Raw genomic sequence first — 26,924 nt, 5'->3', positions numbered from 1 at the left:
ACTCCTCCCCCCCAATCGACCGCCGGTCGCTCTTTAGTATTCTTCAAGATCTTTACCGTGATAATTGCTTGAACTGCGTTTAAACATGCTTCCTTACATTTCCTGCTGTCGATATTTCAAGAAATTTCTTTGAACGATCGTTTTTTTCCCCTTTAAGCGGCGACTGTTATTAAATTCGTTAAAAATTCCACGATATCAATGAATCGTTTCGCTACGTATATGTAATGTAAACATAATCGCTCCGTTAAAATCAACAATCGTCAGATGAGAAAATGTTTCGATGATGCGTTGAAAAAGGCCGCGTTGCGCCCAAAAGTCGGTCTTCTAAATCCTCTGTCGTTCGCTTTCGCCGAATGGAAGATTTAAAAGACGATGTCTTCTCTGGTTAGTTCCTCGCTCTACAATCTTATCAAAAAGCGAAATTTCTCGTACCAAAATATACAAGTAAGAAAAGAAAAGAAGTAAAAAATTGCAGTTCATCGACGGACTAATGAGAACAACGCGTGATTAACGTGAATTCGGAAGAGGGCACGTGTGAGTCATCACACAGTTGTCTACGTTTATAGTGCGTGTACTGATTTTTGCCGTTCAACAGGATCATCGAAATGTCAGAATTTCCATATGTCCCTTAAGTTATGTTATGTGCTCTCTGAATTTATTGAGAGAGGTAGTCGAAGTAAAATGTTCCTTTAACGTAGGATTTTAATAATTTAGCGATTATATCAGTGATCGTGTCTACAGATCGAATTTACACAATTGCATCTGTCACTTCTCATTTATTTAAATTCAACCAAAAACTTGTTTATGCCTTTCCAAAGTGCCACAAGCAATGCTCGCCATACATTTAAGGCGACGTAAAACTATTAACAACGAAAGTGTATCGTTATTCAAGAGTCCGGTATTGAATTCGAACGAATGTCGCATCACGAGTTGTTTAAGTCTATCGGCGAATCTTCGTATTGCAAATATAAAAGAAAAAAGAAATGCAAAAACTCTAAGAAATCTATCTAGGAAAACAAATCCTTCTGTAACTCCCATATTCCATTCTCATTCGTGATTCGTATAATTAAAAATAAGACGATTAATACAAGTTTGGAGCTTCCTTCAGGTGCCGAGCGGAAACTTGCCTCAAGAAAGTGATCCGCAAAAAATATTTTTATAATGGTTCTTGCATCCTTTAATTCGTGAACACTTCCAATATAAGCTGTAACATTGCGAATGAAATAATCGAAAATTGACACCATTAAAAGTAAAATATTAAAAATTTAATCGATGCTAAAATTATACTATCGCATGCTTCCTAGTAAGCCGACGTTATGTTGACATATTGTATACAATAAACCGTTTCAGTATCATTCGAATACATATATATTGTAATATTTCGTTTCATATAAAATAATACAAAACGGTCAATAAAATATCATAAAATAATTTTATAAGATCAACTTGTTTTCCTACATGCGTCACAACAAAGAATAGAAACCTGCAAAATACCTCGAAGGATGATTACTTTTTTGCAGTATGTTGTCAATAAGTATCGCAAATTTAGATCATTCATTGTTCCACGTCTTCATATTACCATATTATTATCAACATAATTCATTCGTATCTAATGCTCGCATTCTGGAATTAAGATTTATGCATCAAGTTCCATGTATCTCGTAACGTAAATAAAAGGGGGGGGGGGAGGGTCGAAAATGTAAAACAAAAGAGAACTTTTAAAAGTAGCAGCCCTGCTAGCTAGTGGATGATTATGAGGAATTTGAAAAACAAAATTGGGAATGCCAGAAAACGATTAATGAACTTTCGCCGAAGATGTAACAATATAATATACAAATAACGCTACAATTATCGAAGTGAAACGGCAAAAATCAATTACGACTGCCATTGGAAACATATGTATATGAGTACGCGCGTATCGTTTATTATAATGTATCTAGAGTTTTGTATGATTATATCATTCTTGATCGATCTTACGTGTATACTGCTTTTTAACTTTCTTATTACTGTTTTTTTTTTCTGTATAAATATGTATTGTTGTTAATTCTTGCAAACCTCGTTTGTTTAAAGTCCTTTATCAGCAACAAACTGACGTTTGCAACGTCCTCTTCTCTATTCATCCAAAGTAAATAAAAGACTCGAGTTTACAATGCCAGTGTCCTCTTCTCACACTTAAAAGCTAAATCCTAAAGCTGCACTCTTACCATTAATTTATGTATATTGTACAAATAACTAGCATTTGACGCGACTGTTTACTAGCAATTACTTGCTAAACCGTTTACATTCGTGACATTGTGTATAAAACTCTATTGGAGTATATGCTTACACTGGTAATCCTTACATTTTCTCTTCAGTTTTATGCTTTTTATAATAGTAATTATCACTTTTTCGCTCTCTAGGCCACACAGTTTGGGTGCCAAAATTTGTTAACGACGTTGCACGCGACTAAAGCATTCGGAGTGTTCTGCAGAATCGGGCAGGACCCGAGAGGCCAGCTGGGTTCATCCTCACTAGACCATATTTGTCTGTCCGTGCTGATAAGCCAAGTATCATAAGCTTCTGTGCCGGACGCAGCGTATCCGTGCCGAATGTAAGACCAGTCGGCTTCTTAAGATAAACAAACAAAAAACCAAGAAGGGAAAGAAAAACTAACGGAAATCAGGAGACTTCCCTCGTGTCTTCCTTTGCATTCCCTCGTAATATTCATTCAAATTGATTTTCTCGCTCACATATTCCTTCACCTCCCTTTCTTTCTCCCTTTCCCGTATTCGAAGCTGGCCCGTATCTTTTAAAAGCCTCTTTCTTTTTTTTTTTTGTATAAACGAACAAAGAAATTTTCGTACATCTAGCTGTCTCGCTCGCTTCTGCCATTCGTTCGTTTCATTCGAAATCGAAGCGGTATACCGTTAACAACATCAGTACTATTACTTTTCACACTCGCAATGTCATTACTCCGAGGTATTGTTCGCGGCTGGCAAAACGACGAAATGCAAAGCAACGCAACGGGGAAGGACCTTACAGTTCCTACTGCCCGTTCTCATTGCCCTCCTTCCTTTTTTTCTCTTTTCTTTTCATAAACAGTACGATAAGTTCTTGCGGTATCGTCGTGAACATTGTATATACAGTATGTATAATCACCTAACATATTTTGACGGTACCGCGATCGCGGCGACAGTACATCGTATCGTCGACCGTCGTCGTAGTTTCTTCTGCTCCTCATTTTCGTTCAGTGAATAGCAACTGGACTCTGCTGGACGCACACTCCAACCATAGGGCTGTCCTCCCTTTCCGGATCTCTCTGCTTGCCGGTCGAGACTGTCGACGGTTGCCTGACTATTCCGTGCGCATCCGTCGTTGGGTAACCGTAATTGTAGAAGTTCTGCTGCTGAATCATCGGGGATGTCATCATCGCGGGCAGATGCGGAATTCCAGGGAGAATTAGGCTATTATACGATCCAAGAGAGCTTTGTATCAGGGAGCTGTCTACAGATTGCATGGACATTGGCCCGGATGCAGACACCCCAGTGGCGGAGGTTGACGGATAGCTTGTTGTTACCACGCGTCGACTAGCCAAGTGCCGCGGCGAAGACTCGCACTCCATCGGCTGATAGCCACCAGGGAGACTTGATCCTTGCATCGGATTGCCACTGTTGCTGCTTCCCTGTCCTGACAGCGTTACCAGTCCTGGGACATTAAGAAAGAACAACCTTAGAGATCATAGAACCACTACGCAGAATCTTCACACTAATTCAAAGATCATCCAATGAATTACTAGCTCTTACGATAGAACATCACTATGAGAGAGTTGGAAATAAATAAAAATATCTCAAAAGAACTACAGGGACACATTCCAGGCATTCAACTTAATGCTTCATTCTTACTTTATTTTAAATTCAGTCGGTGACCGACTTACGCTGTTACTTGTTTCCCTTTTCTTTGGAAATCATGTGGAATATTGGTGATATATTATTAGTACATTAGTAACGATTAGTTATTCGTCTTTGTCTTTCAATAACTCGAAGGGCAAATAAATGCTATCCTTATGTATGGGATGGTACAGTTTATTAAATTCATACTTCGTGCATAGTTTTTATTAAATTTAGAAGATGATTTTGAAGAGTATATTCAGCAATCTCCACGGGATATGGAGATATGGACCTAGTATCGTTACATGTATATTACTGGTTTCTTTGTGTGTCAACTAATTGTACACCTTATCGAATTTCAAAAATATTTATATAGAATACAAATGCATTCTATTTGCATCATATTAGAAAAATTTTCTGTGTTAAAATTACATTTGAGAAATATGTTACATTAGCCTTATATTCTTATATTAATTTACGAAACCTAATAAGTTTTGTGAACTGATATTGTATATTATCTTTTCTATGAGTAGGCAGGCAATGCAGAAAAATGTAGACATACTAATATTAATCCGGCTTTAGTGATCTGTACAATATTATTTATTACAAGGGTCAGAGATTCCCTTACAGTCCCCCAGCCGCGTCAGATGCATTTTATGCGGATTTTCAACAATTCATAACTCGACAACGAAGCCTGAAACACAATTTTGTCTTATTTTGGCATGTAGAATCACTCCTTAAAGTTTCTGACACCTGTTGCCGAACATCCTGTATATCTATAGCCTGTTCATATAAAAATGCTTGAACAATAATTGGCTTTTAATACCAACGAATTGTTGGGCCTTCCAATACAACAATTTCAAATGTTGAATTCTCAATTTACTTATCATACTTGCAGTCCTGTATTAGACCCTAGTATAGCTGATTTAAAATGTACAGCACCTCCAATAATTCATACAATACTGTACGTGCGTAATCTTTTTAAGAACAAGTAGCTAAAGCTTATTCGTCAACAAGGTATACAAAATTTAATTTACATTATTGAAATGTTAGAATCGCACTCTGAATAGAATAGTTATTAGAAATTCAAAGAAATCCTACGAGTAGCTGGAAATGACCTTTAACTATAAAATAACGATAACTTCTAAAGTTATTCTAAACTACTCTCCAAAATCGTCTTGTTTCGCATTTCGAGATTTCTCACTGTGCGAAAGCATCGTACATTTTAGCACACCTTGCATACATGTGTATACAGAATCATAATTGCATACTTCATCATTTTCTGTTCTTTGTTATTCCTAAATAAGAATATACAAGGTAAAAGAAAATTATACGAGGAGAGAGAAATAAAGTGACAAATGTGCATACTATGAACCGACGCGGAATGTTCACTGCAGATAACTGCAAAATCTAAATGTCTCGCATATGTATATGACGAAGATGCACTCCTAAACGTGCTGTATGCAAGCAGTTAAGGCATGCATGAAATAAATAGCAAGACAATGAAGTAATCGCTCTACAGAATAAAGAAATTAACACAGATATGCAATTCAAATACTGCTGGAATAGGTTCTTTAAGGGGATCAAGTAACGTGAAACATACCATCCATCCATCCATCTATCCACCCATCCACACGTACATACATGCACACGATTAAATGCGCAATGCAACACCTATCACCTTTAGTTGTATCTTTTGTAATGCAAAAACACAAAGGTAGAAAAGAACATATTCCAGCGACGATATTTAATGTTTACGACTTTTAATTTCTAATACATATAGTACGTCATATCGACAAGGGCATTCTTAAGTAGCTAGAGTAGTAATCTTATAACAGATGTAGTAATTGTAGGGGAATATTGTATCGAAGTACAGAGGCACGGGCAATCAACGTGAATCCGTGTCTCGTTTCAAGAGTCGGAAGTGCGAGTATGTTTTTGGTCAAGCAAGCAAGGCTTCGCATGTTACATCCGAGGCCAGGATATGATTATCAGGGACATTGTTAGTTTTTTAGCTTGTAGGATTGTTAGACAGAACTTACTTATGTTAGTAAGTAAGATTAGGGTTGGGGCCTAGGACAGGTCGTCGCCGCCCCGCGGATACGACAGTCATCGAGCCACGTACTGTCCCCCCATCATATCTACGGGCAACAACAAGTATTGTTTAGTTTGCGCAGAAAATAAAAGATATCAATAAAAGCTATACTTCACAGCGACGCTACTAAAATTACGTAATTATTTCGTTAGAGGTCAGATACGGTTAGCGAAATAGTCCTTGCGCTTATAGTGCTTTAAAACCGAGAAAGTAATTTGTAAGTACAGCTGTTCGGCTTTTCTGAATGTGAACGATTGCCAATCTTCTGTCTATTCTGTTACACGGTCCTTTTTTCTTCAGCAAGTTGTAATAAAAGAAAGTCTTATTTTCTGCACAAATTAAAGCCTGCCTAAATTCTTCAACACAATGGAACAGTCCTTTGAAAACCTTCTTGGTAGTCGATTCGAATTCCTATTGAATCGCAGAATTTGAGTGAAAAACCATTTACTACGACTGACTGAAAATGTTATACAAAAAAGAAATCCAGCTGCGTGAGACAAGAAAGTTTCAATAAGCCATGTGAAAACAGGTGACAAAAATAATCATTAACTTTTCTGGAACTCACTTAAGCCTCTGATCGAGGCCTACCATCAATAAGATTCAACAAATTTATATACATCTCTTATGCATTGAAATCACTGCCTAACAGTTACAAATGTGAGATGTGAACTGAGACCATACCATAATACAGCGAAGGCCACATCGGGCCATTTGGGCCAGCCCGGTCCCCATGATGTTTACCATAGCCGCGCGGAAGGGGAGCTCGAAAGCCAATGGTAACATGGGCGCGTCACGGATAGGGAAAACTGTAAGAGTTAAGGGGAGGTTCTGGTCTAGAGCCCCCAAAAATAGGTGATATTTAGGAATTAATTAAAGGAAAACTACTACATATAATTTAATGGGACTTGTTGCATTGTATTAAGGATGTCTTATGTTATAGAAATATATTTTTTGTTTTATAATTAATCAGTGCAAACAGCCCTGGGGAGTCGTAAAAGTTAAGGCGTCAAAAAATTGATCCAAATCGGTGGGACCTGTATCTCTAAAAGTTATTATCCGATTCGACTGAAACCTTTTTTATTTTGAAGATTATTCTTTTTTCTAGGGGGGGGGGGGGGGGGGGACTAAAAAATTACAAAAATTACATTTTTTTTAGAAAATAACGACACTTCACGTTTGAAATCACTTTTCCCTGTATTTTTCGTCCTTTCAACGCCTTTAAAAATTATAAATTTTCAACTTTTTGTAATTTTTTTAGCCCCCCCCCCCTAGCCAAAAGAATAATCTTCAAAATAAAACAAGTTTCACTCGAATCGGATAATAACTTTTGAAGATACAGGTCCCACCGTTTTGAAAACACTGTTTCGAGAAAAACGCATTTGAAGTTTTACGTGAGCGCCGAGTAGCCGGTTGTGACCCATGTATTTGCCGCGACTCAAATGCCTACAACTTGGGGAATTTTACGAATTTCAACAAATCCTTTTAAACCCGTATTCCTAAAAGATTGAACATTCGAAAAATGATATAAAAAAATCGACATTTAGACCAGAACTTCCCCTTAAAGTTTTACGTGAGCGCCGAGTAGCCGGTTGTGACCCATGTATTTGCCGCGACTCAAATGCCTATAACTTCGGGAATTTTACGAATTTCAACAAATCCTTTCAAACCCGTTTTCCTAAAAGGTTGAACATTCGAAAAATGAAATAAAAGAAAAATCGACATTTAGACCAGAACCTCCCCTTAAGTAGTAGAGCGTGCGGTGCAGGCTCGTACCCCTAGGCTGAAACAACTGAGCCTTTTAGGAGCCCAAGTGGCAGCGATCACTGGGGCCCCAAAGATTCCCAGTCATTCCAGCCTATCGTGCGGGTATGAGGCTGTACCGCACGCTACTATAGCTTTCCCTACCCGTGATGCGCCCACGTTACCATTGGCTTTTGACCTACCCTTCCGCGCGGCTGTGGTAAACATCATGGAGACCAGGCTCCCAAATGGCCCGGCGTGATCTTCGCTGCCATAATACTCGTGTATAAGATCAATATAATCCATAACGAATAAACCCAAGCGACACGTAGCATAACTTTTAAAGACCTGACTTTATTCTCAGTCTTCAGTTGCATGGTTAGCACACATTTTAATTGAATTGCGTTTGTATAAAAAGTTTGACTTCTCTGTTTAATATATCTGATGCATCATCCAATGCTATATCCAAGAATATATTTACTAAAGGAATTCTACGACGAAAACTATTCCTGGGGATTATACAACCCTCGTATGTTCGAAACGTGTAAATTACGAATAAGAACCAACAGCAATAGGTCCAAGTCCCAGATTTAAAGTATAGCACTATCGTCCTGCTACGTTTATAAAATGATTGATTAATTAAAGGTATGCGTCACAGACGAAAGTCCCCGGTAACTTACCGTGATCCTGGTTCATCGATACCACTGCCGGGCTCGTGTTAGCGCTGTTGGCTGCAGCGATATTCGTGTTGGTCCCCTCGTCGGCTGTTCGCTTAAAGAAATTGTGCTGAAGTGCGTAATACGGCGTCACCCTTGTTTTCGGATCAAAGTCCAGCATCCGCAGTATCAAGTCTTTGAATTTGAGGTAATCAGAAATTGAATGACCAGGTTCACTTATCCTTCTACCACCGGGTCCTCCGCTTTCGACGCCCAAGATATCGTGCAAGCGCCTCGTACCAGGAGGTTTGTACTTTTTACCATCCTTGGATTTCTTCAGCACATACGAGCCATCCGTGGAGACTTTGTCAAAGTATTTCCGCGCCTTGTGCGCTTGGTCCAATATATGTTTCGGTGGCATTCCTAGTACTTCTACGATTTTATTCATTTGATCGACCTGCGGCAAAAATTCGACCGAATCACAGGTGGATCTGGATTATTCTTACACGGGATCAACGCGTGTATTAACGTAGTGCACATATAGTTAACACTATTCCTACCGACACTTCTTTAGCACGACTTATATTTTTTAATATAGAATGAAGATAACAGCCAATTTGACGGTATAAAAATATAGTTTCTTTTATTCAGAAGTATGTCATGTGCATACGTATATTTGAGGAAAAGTCGTGAAGTTTAAAGGCGATTCAATTACGTAGGAAATTCTAATCGAAATTTTAAAAACGGTCATTCGACCGGTCGTGGTAGGAATAGTGTTAAGTGTGTCACGAAAAGTAGGTAGAATATTATAAAATATTAAATGTGAAAAGAAATCTTGACACATTGCCACACTTTTCGTTTAGTAATTACAACTTGTGCAACGTTATTGGATATATTAGAAATTATAGGTGAAAGATACGTTAGGAAAGAATACGTCCAGGAATTTTTTAAGCGGAGCATAGTGTTCGTTACCTCATTGGCCCCACTGAACAGAGGTTCTCCCGTATGCATTTCAACTAAAATACATCCTAGACTCCACATGTCTATCGCAAGGTCGTAAGGTATTCCTAATAGGACTTCGGGTGATCGGTAAAACCTGGACTGAATATACTGGTATATCTGGAAATAAAGGAAATATTAGAGCTAGTCGTGTGAGCGTTAACAGATTGCTGGATGCCGTTTCACACTTACCCTTTGCCCAAGCTGGCACGAACTACCGAAGTCCACTATTTTTATCGCGCTTCGTTTGGGATTGCACAAAAGTATGTTTTCGGGTTTCAGATCACAGTGAATGATGTTCAATTCCGGTGTAGACAGGAACAAAAGGGCAGTGCACAGTTGCTGTGCAAACTTCCTTGTTAAGTTCAACGACACTCCTCGAAAATTCGTATTTCTAAGTAGATCATACAGATTATACGATAACAGTTCGAATACCAGACATAAGTGATTTCGCCACATAAAATGCCTCTTTAGCTTAACTGTAAATTGAAAAATTTCCTTGCATAGTATCGTCCAAGTCACGAGACAATATCGTTAGTTTCGAAACGACTGAAATTACACGAAACAAACCTATATAATATTTGTTCTCGGTATCCGCCCTGTTCATCATTTCCAATAGCCTCACTTCGATTTGCGCTTGATTTAGAAAAGGTTTTTTGTTCTTGATAATTTTTATTGCCACTTGCGTTTGCTCTTCGTGATCAAACGCTTTTACTACTTGGCCGAAACTGCCTTTACCTATAAATCGAGTACAAATGAAGCAATGTGAATTCTTATAATTATTAAATTTCCCATTAAGAATTGTACTAAAACTAATTGAATCGAATACTCATTCAACAGCATTTATTAAATAGGTTTACATATCTATGATAAATATATATATTGATTCCAATTGTATGAATATTAGAAGAGATGTATAATTATAATTATTACTATTATTACTATTATTACTACTGTTACTATTATTATTGTTACTATTATTAGTATTATTAGTATTAGTATTATTAGCATTGGTATTATTAGTATTAGTATTATTAGCATTGGTATTATTAGCATTGGTATTATTAGCATTGGTATTATTAGTATTATTAGTATTATTAGTATTAGTATTATTAGTATTATTAGTATTATTAGTATTATTAGTATTAGTATTATTAGTATTATTAGTATTATTAGTATTATTAGTATTATTAGTATTATTAGTATTATTAGTATTATTAGTATTAGTATTAGTATTAGTATTAGTATTAGTATTAGTATTAGTATTAGTATTAGTATTAGTATTAGTATTAGTATTAGTATTAGTATTAGTATTAGTATTAGTATTAGTATTAGTATTAGTATTAGTATTAGTATTAGTATTAGTATTAGTATTAGTATTAGTATTAGTATTAGTATTAGTATTAGTATTAGTATTAGTATTATTAGTATTAGTATTATTAGTATTAGTATTATTAGTATTATTAGTATTATTAGTATTATTAGTATTATTAGTATTAGTATTATTAGTATTATTAGTATTATTAGTATTATTAGTATTATTAGTATTATTAGTATTATTGTTGTTGTTGCTGCTGTTGTTGTTGTTATTATTATTAATAAAAAGTGTATAGAATTTATTTATTGTCACAAACAATCTCTTAGAAATTTTAATAGATTAAGGGAAATAAAAAATAATATTCTAATGTTAATGGAGAGTAGCCATTTCAATAACAAATGTAGTGATAAATAATATCTTACCTATTAACGAATCGATCTCATAGCGATCGAGGAACTTTTCCCCATTCTTGATAATATAATCATGATTATCGTCATCCCAGCCATCGTTGTACAATTTTCTTTCCTTTTTATGGGAACCATCTTCTCCTTGCATCTGTTGCGCCCTCCTCTTCTTCTTAGCATAATAAACCTGTAAATGATTAGTATAAGTAAAATTTGTAAAATAAATAGATACATATATAATTTAGGAAATTTTATTTAAAAAAAGTGTCGAATATACATTTGTCTGTCTTACACTTTACATTCTTCAATTAAATAGAGATTAATACACAAACATCACTTTCAACACTATTGCATATTACACGTATGTATCTTTTTCTTACATCAGATGAAAGAAAGCGACAAGAAAAGTAAATTAAAGGAAATTTTTTTATGTACGTCTGAGTATGTCATTTTGTGTATCGTTTTTCGAATTATTTGACACATTTTCGAAGAATGTTTCTAGTGTATGTATATATATATATATTCCTTTTTTTTTTTAATCAAGTAACAACCGTTTGCGAAAGGAATTAGGTATGTCAGTTGAGCAAAAAGCAACAGGAAACGGAGAAAACGACACAAACCTTAGAAGAGGAATAATACAGTCCAAAAGATCCCAATACAATAGGTAGAAAAATGTAACGAACAGATATGGAATAAACTGTAGGAAAAATTATAATAAATAAATAAAGATGTACCGATTAGGCCGACTAGCCGATTAATCGGACCCCGATAAGTCAACTAGTCGCCGACTACAAAAGTGACCGGATACTCGGCTCCACTAATCAGTATATCTCTAATAATAATGTAAAAAAAAAGAAGAGTATGGAGGAGACAAGCTTAAGCTAAAAGCACGTGAGAATGTAAAGAAGACGAGAGGGAAGGAAGGTGAAACGTGACAAAGAATAAGAACAAAACAACATCAGCCAAATGCTTGTAAGCATTAGATTTGGGCATGTTTTTTCATTAAAGTTTTTTACCAAAAATGTGTATGTTTGTTAAATTTAAGATAGCAATAATTTCTGTGATTTTTTTATGACTTTATCCCTTTTCTCGTTCCAATTGCACAAAAGCTAGAATTTACGCAGGCTAAAATTTTAAAATAAACCTTATAGGCCCAATTGCAAATGAGATGTATGTATTTTCTTATGCATTTTAAAAATCAACGCCAGACATTGCTTACAGTAGCGTAAATAACTGTCTTCAAACGATGAATTTATTATTCCTACATAGGGGTGTCCGAGTACCCGAAATTACATGTCGGGTCGGGTCGGTTTCCAGCTGAAATTGTTCTGCAGTTTGTACACAGGGTCAGCGTTTTATCCTGCAACCCGCGCTCGCGCGAACTTGTAAAATGGCAACAGCGCCTCACGGACGTAACCCACTGCAATCATGCACCGGCCCAGCGGAGAGCTGCCGGCGACCGCTGGACAGCAGTGATGCCCGAGCTCCGAAAATTTTAGGATGGTCTCTTTCAAATTAACGTCGCAAATAGCTATTGGGAATTTCCCCGCCCAGGTAATCGAGCCGCGCGCTTTTATGATCGGTTTACCACTCGCACCCCAGATTACTCTAATGAGGTTTGAAAATAATGTCGACTTGTACGGAGAGATTTCTCGTCACCTGCGTGAAAATGTCACAATAATGGCGCATTGTTCCAAAAAATGACATTAACGGAGACTGATATAGGCGTGGCGTTGAGTAGCTAAGACATTCAGACACAAAAATTCTAGAAAAAAATTCAAACACCGCTACAATCAAAGACACGTCCCATTAGTTACCCCTTAAATTAAATTTAAATAGATTAAATCACAAAAAAGAAAACCAGGACAATAGATTGTGAGGTCTGCAGAACTAACACATAATTGAATAAAAATTTAATTTCTCAATTTCTGAAAGTAATGATACAGAAACAACTAGCCTATTGTTTATCAACCCCACGAATTTTAAGAACAGCATTAAATACAGTATCAAATAAACAGTTTGCAAAAGCTTTTTACAACAAATATGGTTAAAAAATTAAGTAAACGTAAAATATGTTAAATTATCAGTCATTAAGAGGAAATAATTGTTTCTCATTTTCAGCGCAAATTGCATTCCAGTATTTTTTATAGTTCAAAAGTTATACGAAAAAGGCCCCAAAATTTTCAACCCGGGCCGGGAAATTCTGAATAGCTCTGTGCGACGTTAATTTGAAAGAGACCATCCCAAAATTCTCGAAGCTCGGGCATCACTGCTGTCCAGCGGTCGCTGGCAGCTCTCCGAACGCCCGCCGAAACGGAGCATGGTTGTAGTGGGATGCGTCCGTGAGGCGCTGTTGCCATTTTACAAGTTCGCGCGAGCGCGGGTTGCAAGATAAAACGCTGACCCTGCATTGTATACGACAATAAAGAGATAAGGGTATGGACTTTACAATCCAACAATTTTTTCGATTTTTGTTTAAATTTTGAAAAAAAATTGTCAATGTATTAATTCTTACATAATTCAGTTCAGCGTAAAAAATAATATAGAAATATATATTTTTAAAGTGTTGTCTGCAAAACAATTGGTAGTTCATTTGCACCTGACAAGGAAAGATCCTGAACCCGAAAATTCAAAAAGTTCTGAAACTTTGTGAAAGTGTAGGGGATTTCCTCCTGATTACTACGTAATTTTTGTTTGCTGTCCAAATTCACTCGAAAGGGGTGAAATTAACCCCTGAAGATTCGGCTACTTTCCGATTGTGTGTTATAACTCGCGAACTGTAAGAGACAAAAAAAAAGTTTCAAGACAAAAGTTACTTCTCTCAATTAGATCTATCATTTTATTTATTAAACAAATTATTTTACAGTTCACGAGTTATAACAGAAAATCGGAAAATAACCGTATTTTCAGGGGTCAATTTCACCCCTTTGAGTGAATTTGGGCAGCAAACAAAAATTCCGTTGTAAGCAGGAGGAAATTTCCTACATATCCGCAAAGTTTCAGAATTTTTTAAATTTCGGGTTCGGGATCTGCCCTTGTGAGTGACCTCCGTTAAACGAAACATATAAGTTCTAACAGAATTTGTTTTAAAACCGAGAGTTACAGAACTTTTTCGATCCCTGCTTTTTGTATTTCCTTCTCAGATCATCCAGTCATTTCCGGGAGTGTGAGCTATTTTTTTTTTGCAGTGCTCCGGAAAGCCATTTTCAATTTTTGATAAAAAAATTGTCTTCTAACAAAATAAAGATTGCTTCCAAACTATATAAAAAAAATACAAGCCCTATATTTTTATTTACACGAACAAAAAATCCCTAACTTAGTCTTTTGTTAGTAGCTTCAGGGTGGGGTCACCCCTTAAGTATAGAAGTCTCTGCATATTCTACGGTGTAATCAGATGTAAAAGTCTAAAAATAAGGAGAACATTACATAATAGATTACCACACCGAAAGAATATTTTATTTTATTTTAAATTTGAATGAAGAAAACGTAACTTCTCTCTACAACATCTTTCAGACTAGGTACTGGATACGATGATACGTCGCATAGGTATGCCGACACTATTTCGACGTGCGTTACGAAAAGTAGCACGTTTCATTTTTCTTACGAAAAACAGCACGTTTCAGTTTGCCACGTAAAGAATAAGGAATTCCATCGTTTCTCACGAATATTAGCTCGTTTGGTCTTCCGCCGCGAAAATTAACATATTTGACTGCTTAGCCACGAAGAATAGCACATTTCGTACTTTGCGGCGAAAACTAGGACATTACCCTGTTTCGCACGTTTGGGGTTCTACTGCAGAAACTTTCACGCTTCGACGCGTGGTTATTTTAAGGGGTCATGTTTAGTCAAGAGGCCGGAAAAAAGGGTGGTCTTTGGAAATTTTTTACCCAAAAGCTATAGCACGTTTCTCAAAAAATCTTTTTTCCTTTTAAGGGTTGCATCTAGCACCGTGCATCGTAATTTTTTCATTTAAAAATATTTATCAATAACTAAGTTATTGTTCATCACTCGAAGGCTCTCTGCGGTGACCACTGCTGCTCGAAAGTCGATCTGAAATAAAAAATTCAAAAGAATTTACTTATTATATTATATTATCTAGTATTTGAACGAAGGATTTTTTTATCCGATGCTTAGTTTTCTTTTAATTAATGAAAATCAGGCATGATTTATGATAAAAATTGAAACTTTTACTTTAAACATCAGCCATTTTTTCCCAAATCAATATTTCGAAAAATCCTTCGTTCAAATACTAGATAATATAATATAATAAGTAAATTCTTTTGAATTTTTTATTTCAGCAGACTTTCGAGCAGCAGCGGTCACCGCAGAAGCCTTTCTTTTAGAGAACCTTCGAGTGATGGACAATAACTTAGTTACTAATAAATATTTTTAAATAAAAAAATTACGATGCACGGTACCAGATGCAATCCTTAAAAGGAAAAAAGATTTTTTGAGAAATGTGTTATAGCTTTTGAGTAAAAAATTTCCAAAGACCACCCTGTTTCGGCCTCCTGACTGAGCATCACCCCTTAAATCGTTCAAGTGCATTTCGCATCGAAGAATTCATCTTTTGAAAATATTGTTTAATAAATAATAACTCCCTCTAATCTCCAAAAGGAAACACGTATGGAAATTTTAATCTGCATAATTTAAGTACGGTACTTTAATGTTTAATAAATTTCCGACCTAGTACTAAATAAAAATCGCGTCGGCAGGTATTTAAGTTGACGCGATCGATGCCAACCATCCAAATGTGCTGCTTTTCATCGCTCCAAACGGAACATGCTAGTTTTTGCAGCGAAAACCGAAACGTGATAGTTTTCTAACAACGAAGGCAAACGTGCTGTTTTTCGTAAGAAAATTGAAACGTGCTACTTTTCGTAACGCACGTCGATTTGTAAACGGCGCATCCCGCACTAAGCGCGAGTACCTATTCGAACATATTTATGTGGTTGCAAATTTCCCAACCCGACCCGAGGCTTGGTTACCTGCACAATAGGGTGTGCCAATTTTTTGAATGTTTTAATTTTAAAAACGACTATTAAGAAAACGGTACAATGTCAGGTTTAAAATTAACCACTACCTTTAAATTTTGTGTAATACATTATTTACCCAGTTGGGATTTCATTTGAAATTATACGAAAATTATTTTTAAAAAAATTAATAGTTGAGCTTATGAATCGCAGAGGTAAACAAGATGTCGCTTCTTTGGTGGACTTTGTTAAATAGCATTAAATTTACTACATAAATGACATGTGGCTAGGTCTGTTGCTAAAGTTACATATATTTTCATTTAATATAATGTAATAAATACACACTTGCATTCATTTTCATGCGAATGTAATAAACACTAATTTCCACATATTTTCATTTTCATTTTCATGCTTTTATGTAAGCAAGACTTAAACAGTATATGAATATGTAGTTTGTAGTTAAATCTTACTTAATTTTCACTTTTTTTTCAATTGTGATTTCAAGCAGCTAAACCTCACTCAAATTAATTTCTGAAGATAGTTTCAGATTCAGAAATAAAAACAGCATTAATTTGTCACTAGTTATTCTATATTTTTCAAAAATTTAAAATTTACCCACAAAATTGACACACCCTACCGCACAGTACACCTATTTCTACATATTGTGTGATTATCTCACTTTAAATTGATGGAGACATTTCATAAGGAACATCTTAATGTAGCAGAAAAATGGACAAGGGCGACGCATGTCGACTGAGGTTTCATTTATTTTTTTAAATCAGAATCATAAAATTAATACTGTGAATATTATGTTTCAATCATTCCAGTGTCCGATAATTTATTTTCGGTGCGTCTTATCTACCTGCAACGGTCAAAGCATACCTGTTTATTTACATACCCACATTCTTACTATAAAGCCCAGATTTTAGTAATTAAGTATGGTGATTTACAGTAAAGGTATATTTTAAGTGATTTAAAAAAAAAAACAGGTGACCTCAGCTTCATATTTGTTAGACCTAACCAGCTTTCAGAATAAGCTTCTGAATTATTACAAAATTATAGGTACGAACTTAACTTACGATTAAGCTCATAAAACGGATAAAAAGCGTTGCGCAAATATACGTCTGTAAAATACAGTTTCGTGGCTGCATGAAACTTTTTGAAAGCAGTGCCTTATAATGTGATAATAGTTTTGGCTGTACTTCCGAATGGTTACAGTGGCCGATCGATACGAAGTTTGCGGGGCGGGACCCCAAGGGTGTGCGGACCCCAAATCTAAAATTGTTACTTCGGGAATTTATTAGTTTCCGAGATATTAATAAAAAAAAAACTTTTAGCATTTCTGCTGACTTCTTCTGACTCAACGCATTCCACTTTCCAACTTGTTCTGGATATTAGTATTGGCTGGGACTAGATTATTTCGGGGGAGGGGGCGTAAAGCATGGTAGCGAACCGATGTTAGTTTGGAGATGTGAACCAGGAACTTACGGATGCGACCCCTTATTATACAGGGTGGATACCTATTAGTCTCTTGATAGTCAATGCTCTAGAGGGGTAATAATTCCACAGGCCAAAATAAGACGAAAATATAGAATACAATTTTTTAACATCGCGCTTCATTTTCGAGAAAATCGACTTTGAAATTGGTGACGATGCGTTCAGTCGCGCACAGGAAAACCTAGCTTAATGAAAATCACGGACGATTTGGACGTAAGTGGAATTTGCCCATATTATATCACAAAATGTTTCAGAAACCTGCCAATGTTCCCCCAGTTTACGGTAGCTGATTCCGTACAACGGTTTTTTCAGAAAAGGCGTCTGCGGTAACCAGTTCAACCAAACCACTGTTTTTCATCCGAATCAAAAAAGGAAAAATTATTGTAGGGATGTTAGGTGATCAGGGCAGGAGTAAACTGCACACTCGTGGAAAAGTAAAAAAGGCTAATTTATTATAAAGAATAGGTTCAGGCGATGATGCCTCTCGTTCGACGGACTCTGCAGGACTGACTTCATCCATTCTTATCTTGCGCTCCCCGAGATTCACACTTACAACACACACACTCTTGACACGCACTCGGGTCACCCAAACTCTCCGCATGCATTCGACGAAACCATTCAAACCTCACACCCCTGACGCATTCGATATCCTACTATAAACATCCGCTCTCGATCCCAATCGCTCTGGCCCAAACATACTTTGTCAATCAGACAGTCTTCGCACTCCCACATTATTATTAAAATGGCGTGCATATGTATCAATATGTATTCAGTCATAAAGTCGATTTCTATGTTCAAATGCTCACCCTCTTGCGACAAATTGAAATTAAAAAAATCGACTGTTGTACGGAAACAGCTACCACGCAGCTTCTTCTCCGAAATTTTTAATGAAAATTTCACGTTTTGTAGACAAAATTATGACGTTTCTAATGTACATAATGTTTCTTTGAAAAAAAAAACATTTCTCCACCGAAAGCAACATTATTCAAATCCGTCCTACTTTTTCGCCTCCTAGGTGTATGTATAGCCCCTTAATAAATAATTGCAGAATATATGGCTATATATATATGAATCTCGCGCGGCACTAACAGTCAGAAGCCACGTATATTGCGCTACTTTGCACTCGCGTTGTAAATATTTTAGCAGTTTGGGGGAAATTGAGCTACCCTCACAGAGGGGCCCTTTTTCCTACGCATAGTGGAGGGGGAACACCTACAGTAGTGACGGTCCAAACAGAGTTGTCAAACCGTTTCAAAACTTTTTAATATTACACTTTATAATTAGTTTAGTATAAGTTACTTATAAGTAGTGAAGTATTATTTCATATTTAGAACATCTTTAGAATATTCTATTAAATAAGATATTTATCTAAGAATATTAAATAAGTGGGTAATTATTTAGAAGTTTTCCATTCCATCCTCAGCGATTTCAATGATTTTTGGATATGTTGTCAAGATCAAGACTCTGAACAACTTTTTCCTGTACGTATTACCGCCGCGCGATCTTCGTTTTCGAGATATTTGCGAGAAACTTCTGCTGATTTATTCCGACGCAACGCATTCCACTTTCCAACTTGTCCCGGGTAAGGTAAATGTCCTAATACCTGGACACGTCCCAGTACCTGGACACTAGTGTAAATAATACTGATTATTATATTTAATATTCGCTGTATCCATAAAATAACTATTTTATTCAATTATTCAGATATTTAATAAAATATATTCATGTACATATTTTTTTTTAGTAAACTCGTAACACTCGTAATAAAAATAAATTTTCTTCAACTCTCCAGTTTACACTATTTCAGTATTGCTCTTATCTGATTTGCTACACAGCCTCTACTTTTTCTTAAGCGAATATTATTAATAATGTTTAGTATATTAGTATACAACTAATATTTAGTATATTGGTATACAACTAATACATATTTAGAAAAATGGTACCTCGTAGTATTCTTTTTTGATTAGCAGATTAAAATTAAAGTTCTTATAAGTTTTTTATTCTCGTGTCTATCTACTGGTACAGTGAAATCTCGGATACGGCCCTAAACCTGACCATGTGTGCAAACTGTGAAATAAGCACGTGTTATTCTTGACACAATATTAAAATCATTATTTAACACCTTAGCAACTATTACTTTGTATTCTTGTTATCTTGTTTTAATGATAATATACAATTCAATATTTATGTGTAAAATTCGCGTGTCACACACGAATACAAATAGCCTTAAAATTAGTGATTCAATAATACATTGTTTTTACTCAAGTTTTTTTACTGATTCGAATAAATTATTTATACAGAAAAAAATATGCCAATAGGAAAAACTATTGTGTTAATTTTTTTTTTAATTTCCCTAGAAAATATCCAAACTGCTGTTGTTTCATCATGTGTCCAGGTAATGGGACAGTAAAATCGGGACACCGAGACACACTAGTTAAGCTGTCCAGGTATTGGGCCATTGTAAGGATTATGAATTTTCAATATTTTACAAAATTATTCAATTCAATAACAAGTTGTTTTTTTTTTAATCATGAAGTACACGCAGTGCCCCATGCAATTGCAAAATCGTTTTTATATAAATCGACTTGAGGTGGGAGACGCGAGGGTGGTAATAAATTACACTTCCTAATAAACTCAACAAAGAAATATGGTTTATTTTAACCCCAAAAACTATTTTGGGGAAAATATCGAGCGGGCGAAGAAACAACCGCTCTACACGAGTCCTTCTAACCGAATGCCACCAGGGTCGCGTTCCTTCCAGAATCGCAGGAAACGCGCACCGCGTGCACAAATTTGGGAAAACCCCGGGCCCTGAGAACAAGGGAGGTTTCGTCGCCAGGCAAATCCAACAGTCACGAAACCTTCAGTTGAACTTTATCAGGTACCTCCATACCTGGTCGCCTTCTACTCCGCTCGAAAATTCGATGCTACGCACGCTACAGACTTGTATAACTGCAAAATTCTCAATCGCGTGTCCGCCGTACCTTAAATGTCCAGGTATTGGGACATTTACCTTATTAGTACTGGTTGGGGCTAGATTAGTGCGGGGGGCGCGTAAAGCACAATAGTGAACTGATGTGACTTTAGAGATTTGAATCAGAAACTTGCGGATGTCCGTCAACACCCCGACTCATATCGGCTCGCCACCATGCTTCACGCGCCCGCGAACGGGCGCGCGCGCCCCCCGCGCTGATCTGGCCCCAACCAATACTAATACCCGGGGCAAGTTGGAAAGTGGAATGCGTTGTGCCCGGAATAAATCAACAGAAGTTTTTCGCAAATATCTCGGAAACGAAGGTCAGCTTCGTCATTTGTGTTGTCCCATGCTGGCGCATACGCTGCCACGGACGCGTACTGCAGGTAGGTATATATATGTCGGAAATGGGGGAAAAGATGAAACCTCCGAGGGCGATTGGGGGTCTACGTTGGCCCTTCTCCTCGAAAAGCGTCTGATTTTTATTCGATTTTTAACAAGAATTGAAAATGTTATTACAATGTACTTTCAAGAAAATTACTTTTAACAAAATTATGAACTATGACACTATTTAAAACGAAAACTAATGAATTCTCGGGATGGGAAAATTGAACTGTCTTTGCTGACGAACTCTTTCGGAATGACATCCCTTTTTTCCTTTTTTAAATTTCACATTCAAATTATCAACCTTTTCCGGTTGCTAAACTACCACTTCCGTTTCCCTTCCGAGACTACATTCAAGCGCCCACCAACAGTCTGACGCTTGCGTTTTCGATTGGCGCCAAAATAATTTCGCAATTCAATCATTCATGACTTCATGTCGTCATTAGTAATAGCATTAGTAATATATTGTAAAGTTCGACTATCTATTTGCTCAACCCTGTGTAAACATTGTAACGAAATAAACGATACATCTTAATTAAATTTATTCATTATTTTTTTTTATTCTCCGACATATATAAGGCTCCTTAATTATTATCGCTAGCGATGAATAAATAAACTGAAATATGTTTCTCTGTAAACACAAAGGTTAAAATTTTATTCGCTAATTTACAACAATTATTTACATTATTTACACTCCTACCTGTAAACAAAGAAACGACAATTAAAGTTTACAACTCTCGCTTCTCTATTTATTTTACTCGATCTATAATATCCTTTTGTATACTTTGTACATGTGCTCTATTACGTAATACCCATCTCCCCTCGTTCCATCTAGCGGTCGTCCATTAAAAGGCGCGCGAAGCATGAGGAGCGCGGCAAGATTCGGATTAACGAAAGTATACTTTCGTTACATATATACGGCAGAATACATTGTAGTAGTAGCAGCAGTTTTTCCCGAATATCTCGGAAACGAAGGCCGATCGGCGGTAACATATATTGGAAAAAGTTGTTCAGAATCGTGTCCCCGACAACATATCCAAAAATCATTGAAATCGGTGAGGGTGGAATGGAAAACTTGTAAATAATTACCTAAACTTTATTAATCAAGTGGAGTGCATATAAACTTTATTAAAACGAGCGACAGTGAGCGCGAAGTGCAAAACATTTCCATCGCCGATCCATTCCACGCGTCGACATAGACTGCAAGTGGAGTTCTGGACCAGCAGCGCATGCCTAGTATTTTAAACGGGAAATATTCCTCACAAGGGAAGATCCCGAACCGGAAAATTCAAAAAATTCTGAAACATTGTGAATACGTAGGGGATTTCCTCCTGATTACAACGCAATTTTTGTTTGCTGCCCAAATTCACTCGAAGGGGGTGAAATCAACCCCTGAAAATTCGGCTATTTTCCGATTTTGCGTTATAACTCGAAAACTGTAAGAGATAGAAAAAAAGTTTCAGGACAAAAGTTGCTTCTTTTAATTAGTTCTAGCATTTGGTAAATAAAAATATATTTGACAATTCACAAGTTGACACAAAATTGGGAAATAACCGAATTTTCGGGGGTCAATTACACCCCTTAGAGTGAATTTATGCAGCAAACAAAAATTGCATTGTAATCGGGAGGAAATTCCCAACATACTCGCAAGTTTCAGAATTTTTTGAATTTCCGGGTTGGGGATCTTCCCTTGTCAGTTGCTCAGGAAAATGCAATAACACACGCATTACCGGACAATGCCAATTTTGCCGAAAAAACTGAAATCCAAGGACGGATAACATCGACGTCGAATTTTCTCCCGCATTTGAAGCGAAAACATTCTACCGCGTTTGAAGCATATTCTTTGGAATCGGGAAGAAACAAGCAAGGAGCATCAGCGAGTTCTGCGAACTAACGAAGAAACGAGGATTGTGACACGATATCGGTTCGAAATGAATGTCGCCAAGTTCGCCGTTCGTACAATGATTCCATTGAAGGCGGTGGAGGATGAATCCCTGCGGGAAATATTCGATGATCTAAGCCTTGGTGGAAAGATTAATGCAGTTAGTCGCCACAAACTGGGAAGAAACGTCGATAAAATGTTCTGTTGCATTTGTCTGCACAACTGAAGACAGTTGGTCAGGAAGACGACGAAGTCTTTTTTGGGGTAACAGCACACTGGATTTCAACAAGTTATGAGGAGATCAGTGACTCTAGCGTGCCGCCGCTTTGCCGGTGAACATACGTTTGCTACAATCACTGACTTGCTGCACAGTATTCATGCAGAATTCGGTTTAACTCTTACAAGGAACACTATTCAATTGATGATGGAATCGCGCAGATTTCTTTATATCGATGGAAAGTATTTGTCACAAAGATCACAAAAATGTAAATTAAAGATGCTCCCAACAGCTGGTCTGAACTTGAAAAATCAACAAAGGTGGAACAGGGGAAAAGAAAAATGAGGGAAAGAGAATGACAAATCTGTCTGTTGAAATTTATATATATATCTCTATTATATGAAAATACATTATAGTAAATGAATGATAATTCATTAATGATAGATAATAATTAGAAAAATTAATGATAATAAATGATAATACTAATGAAATCACAACAGTGGGTAATATTAACCATTGCATTGAAAAAGTGATTGAAGCAATAATAAATTTCACAATGACTGCAACGAGCGAACACTGTTTCTTTCGTACCTTGATCAACGAGACAGTCTAAACGTGTCACTGCGAAGACTGATCGACAGATCACACATATACTGTGCGACATCAGTAGTATTATTATTTATTATCATTAATTTTTTCTAATTACTATCTATCATTAATCTATTATCATTCATTTACTATAATGTATTTTCATATAATAGAGATATTTAAATTTGAACACAGAGATTTGTCATTCTCTTTCCCTCATTTTTCTTCTTTCCCCGGTCCCACCTTTGTCGATTTTTCAAGATCAGACCAGCTTTTGGGAGCATCTTTAGTTTACATTTTTCTGACCTTTGTGACATATACTTTCGATCTATATAAAAAAATCTGCGCCATTCCATCATCAATCAAATAGTGTTCTTTGTTAGGGGCAAAATTGTGGCAACGATCACAGATAATGCCAGTAACTTTGCGAAGGCTTTCAAAACGTTTGGCGTTCGTCCGAAGACTGTCTAGCCCAGGGAACCGAACCCTAACCCGTACCCGGTTCGGTACGCCGTATCGTCGACTAACCCGCCTAACCGGGTAACAGAATTCATCTGTAACCCGAGTAATCCGGTTAACCGGGTTAATGCGGTTACAGTGTTACGGTGAAAAACATAGTTGTAACCAGGTTTCCAAATACAGATGAATTTTATTTTAATATCGGAGACTCCCTGGTAGGGTGATGCATGCACCTGATAGTAATAAATATACGAGGTCAAAGAATAACTTGGCACACAGTGTAGGATTTTGGATAAAAGTCGCTCGACAGCGCAAATCTTGACCGATTTCAATAATTTTTTTTTTAAATAATCTTAAAGGATTCAGCAATAACAGTGCATTGCAATAAAACCAGTATCTGTTGGTCTAATCTATAGAAAATACTATTTAGCATAACATAACATAAAAGCATAAATAACTAAATTTTGCAGATTAAAGATATTAAAAATTAATTTTTTGTAAATTTAAAATTAACTATAAAATAAAAGTTTACTTTAAATTCGCATAAGTTATGTTCTAAATAAACTGTGTAGCTGATTTAATTATATTATAAAATTAGTTACCATAAAATATTCGATTCTAATTACTCCGAATTACAATTATTAAAAAGTTATTTTTAAATTTATATATTAAAAATAAAATCAAAAATAATCAAATTGAAATGTAATTTAAAAATACAATATTTAAATCAGCTATGCAGTTTATTTTAAACATAAATTTTGTAAATGTAAAGAAAATTTTTTATTTTACAGCTAATATTAAATTTGTAAAAAAATAATTTTTAATATCTTTAATCTGTTATGCTAAATAGTGTTTTCTATAAATTAGACCAACAGATATGGTTTTTATTGCAGTGCTCCGTTATTGCTGTGTCCTTTACGAGTATTTAAAAAAAAAAAAAAATTGAAATCGGTCACGATTTGTGCTGTCAGCCGATTTTGGTCTAAAATCGCACACCGTCTGGACCAGGCCTTCCCAAGTAGCGGAAAACCACTCCTGAAACACATGTTTCGGTTCTCCCTCCAACGCTACGCCTTCAGCCAAGGTGGGACGATTCCTACTACCCTTTCTCCGGGGAGACAGTAACGCCGCTAGGAAGCATGTTGGGGCGCTTTAGGGCGAAAGTACCAAATGTGTCAAGTTTTTATAGGAAATTTCATAATCACTTAAAAATAGTAGGAAAAATTAAAATTTAAACTAGCATTTCAAAATGACGTAAAAAAATTTAAAAAAAAATTTTTTTCTTCAAAATGACGTAGAAAGAATTAAAAAATTATTATTATTATTATTATGACTTAAAAATAGTAGGAAAAATTAAAATTTAAACTAGCATTTCAAAATGACGTAAAACAATTTAAATTTTTTTTTTTTTTCAAAATGACGTAGAAAGAATTAAAAAATTATTATTATTATGACTTAAAAATAGTAGGAAAAATTAAAATTTAAACTAGCATTTCAAAATGACGTAAAAAATTTAAAAAAAAAATTTTTTTTTTTCAAAATGACGTAGAAAGAATTAAAAAAATAATTTTCTAAATGACGTAGAAAGAATTAAAAAAATAATTTTTTTTTAATTCTTTCTACGTCATTTAGAAATGCTAGTTTAAATTTTAATTGTTCCTACTAGTTTTAAGTCATTATGAAACTTCCTATAAAAACTTGACACGTTTAGTACTTTCACCCTAAAGCGCCCCAACACGTTACTGTCTCCTCGGAGAAAGGGTAGTAGAAATCATCCCACCGTAGCTGAAGGCGTAGCGGTGGAGGGAGAACCGAAACATGTGTTTCAGGAGTGGTTTTCCCCTACTTGGGAAGGCCTGGGATACACTGTGCGGGTTTAGGACCCGGTTGTTCGGTGCTTCGGTAGTACCTGCCGCACGGACGAGACCGACTGTCGACCAGATCACGGGACCTTTGCCTACTGTCTAAGGTTTAGGTGTCGAAAATATTCGAATGCTAGAAAATGGAAGCTATAAGTCGAAACGCGTACACGACACGGCTGTAGAAGATATCGATGCTAAAAGATACTGATGTTGAGTAATTCTTGAAGTTTATGAAATGAAGTATAAATTCCGTTTCTAACAACCCCCTAAAATTAATCGATCCTGCATGGATTATATACTCGTATATTTTAAACACTGTATATTCATTTGATCTGAACATGTATTGCCTGTAGATGCACATATCACTGACTTGCCGTAAATGACTGTCTAGTCCAGGCTAGACTGTCTTATTTCACTAGTAACCCGCTCGTAGCGGGTTAACCCGGTTACTTCGGTTCTTTCTAGAATTTAAGAACCGTTCCCTCGCGGTTAGTATGGGTTACAGAAACCTTCCTTGGTTAACCGGCTAAGGGTTACGCGGCGGTTCGGATCCCTGGTCTAGCTCTCATTGCCGTGGAAGATGAAGGGGATTGTTCGAGTTCTTCCTCCAGCGACGAAGACACTACGCAACTGGGCGCAGTTAATACGCTTCATTTACTGCCTCGCCATATTCGCTGTTCCGCGTATACCCTCAATTTGTGCATTACAGCAAATATGGTACGCACAATTAATGACGACGCAGTGCTATCTGCCAGTCATAGGGACGTCATGGAGAAATGCAACACGTTGTGGAAAGCAGCGGTAAGGCCAAAATCCGCCGAATTGATACAAGAAACAATTGCTCATACATGAAGGATCGAGAGATTGAGATGAGTGAGTCGAGAAGCCCATGGTGAAAGGAAAAGAAGATCGCAACGGCGACAAGAGGCGATCGGCGTCGACGGTGGCGTGAACCGAAGCATAAACCATTGTGCATATTTTACTTTATTCTATTATATTTTTGTCCATCC

The 26,924-nt window shown here is 36.3% G+C and overlaps 1 protein-coding gene and 1 long non-coding RNA gene across 3 annotated transcripts in view; one reads left to right on the top strand and one right to left on the bottom strand.

Annotated features, from left to right (window-relative positions):
• Positions 1-475: 475 nt before the first annotated feature.
• LOC143374826 (uncharacterized) lies at positions 476-1,434 on the top strand. The gene is made up of 2 exons (XR_013086760.1): positions 476-1,164; positions 1,205-1,434. It is a non-coding gene; the product is annotated as an uncharacterized LOC143374826 (long non-coding RNA).
• Mnb (minibrain) overlaps positions 1,351-26,924 on the bottom strand; it is a 92,667-nt gene continuing 67,093 nt past the window's right edge. The window contains exons 3-9 of one of the 2 annotated variants that reach the window (XR_013085379.1): positions 11,097-11,265; positions 9,927-10,094; positions 9,549-9,835; positions 9,330-9,476; positions 8,382-8,814; positions 3,139-3,684; positions 1,351-2,607 (exon numbers count right to left, since the gene is read on the bottom strand). Coding sequence is in view for 1 of the 2 variants with exons in the window: in XM_076813055.1 (XP_076669170.1) it covers positions 3,227-3,684; positions 8,382-8,814; positions 9,330-9,476; positions 9,549-9,835; positions 9,927-10,094; positions 11,097-11,265 (1,662 nt within the window). In the remaining variant the exon portion in view is untranslated. Of the gene's footprint in view, positions 3,685-8,381; positions 8,815-9,329; positions 9,477-9,548; positions 9,836-9,926; positions 10,095-11,096; positions 11,266-26,924 lie in introns of both variants that reach the window. The other variant, XM_076813055.1, reaches the window with a different exon arrangement.

This window comes from Andrena cerasifolii, chromosome 1, assembly GCF_050908995.1.
Source record: "Andrena cerasifolii isolate SP2316 chromosome 1, iyAndCera1_principal, whole genome shotgun sequence".
In the NCBI taxonomy this organism is placed as follows: Eukaryota; Metazoa; Arthropoda; class Insecta; order Hymenoptera; family Andrenidae; genus Andrena; species Andrena cerasifolii.
The sequence above is the reverse complement of the archived record's forward strand: the minus strand, read 5'-3'. Positions and strand labels throughout refer to the sequence as shown.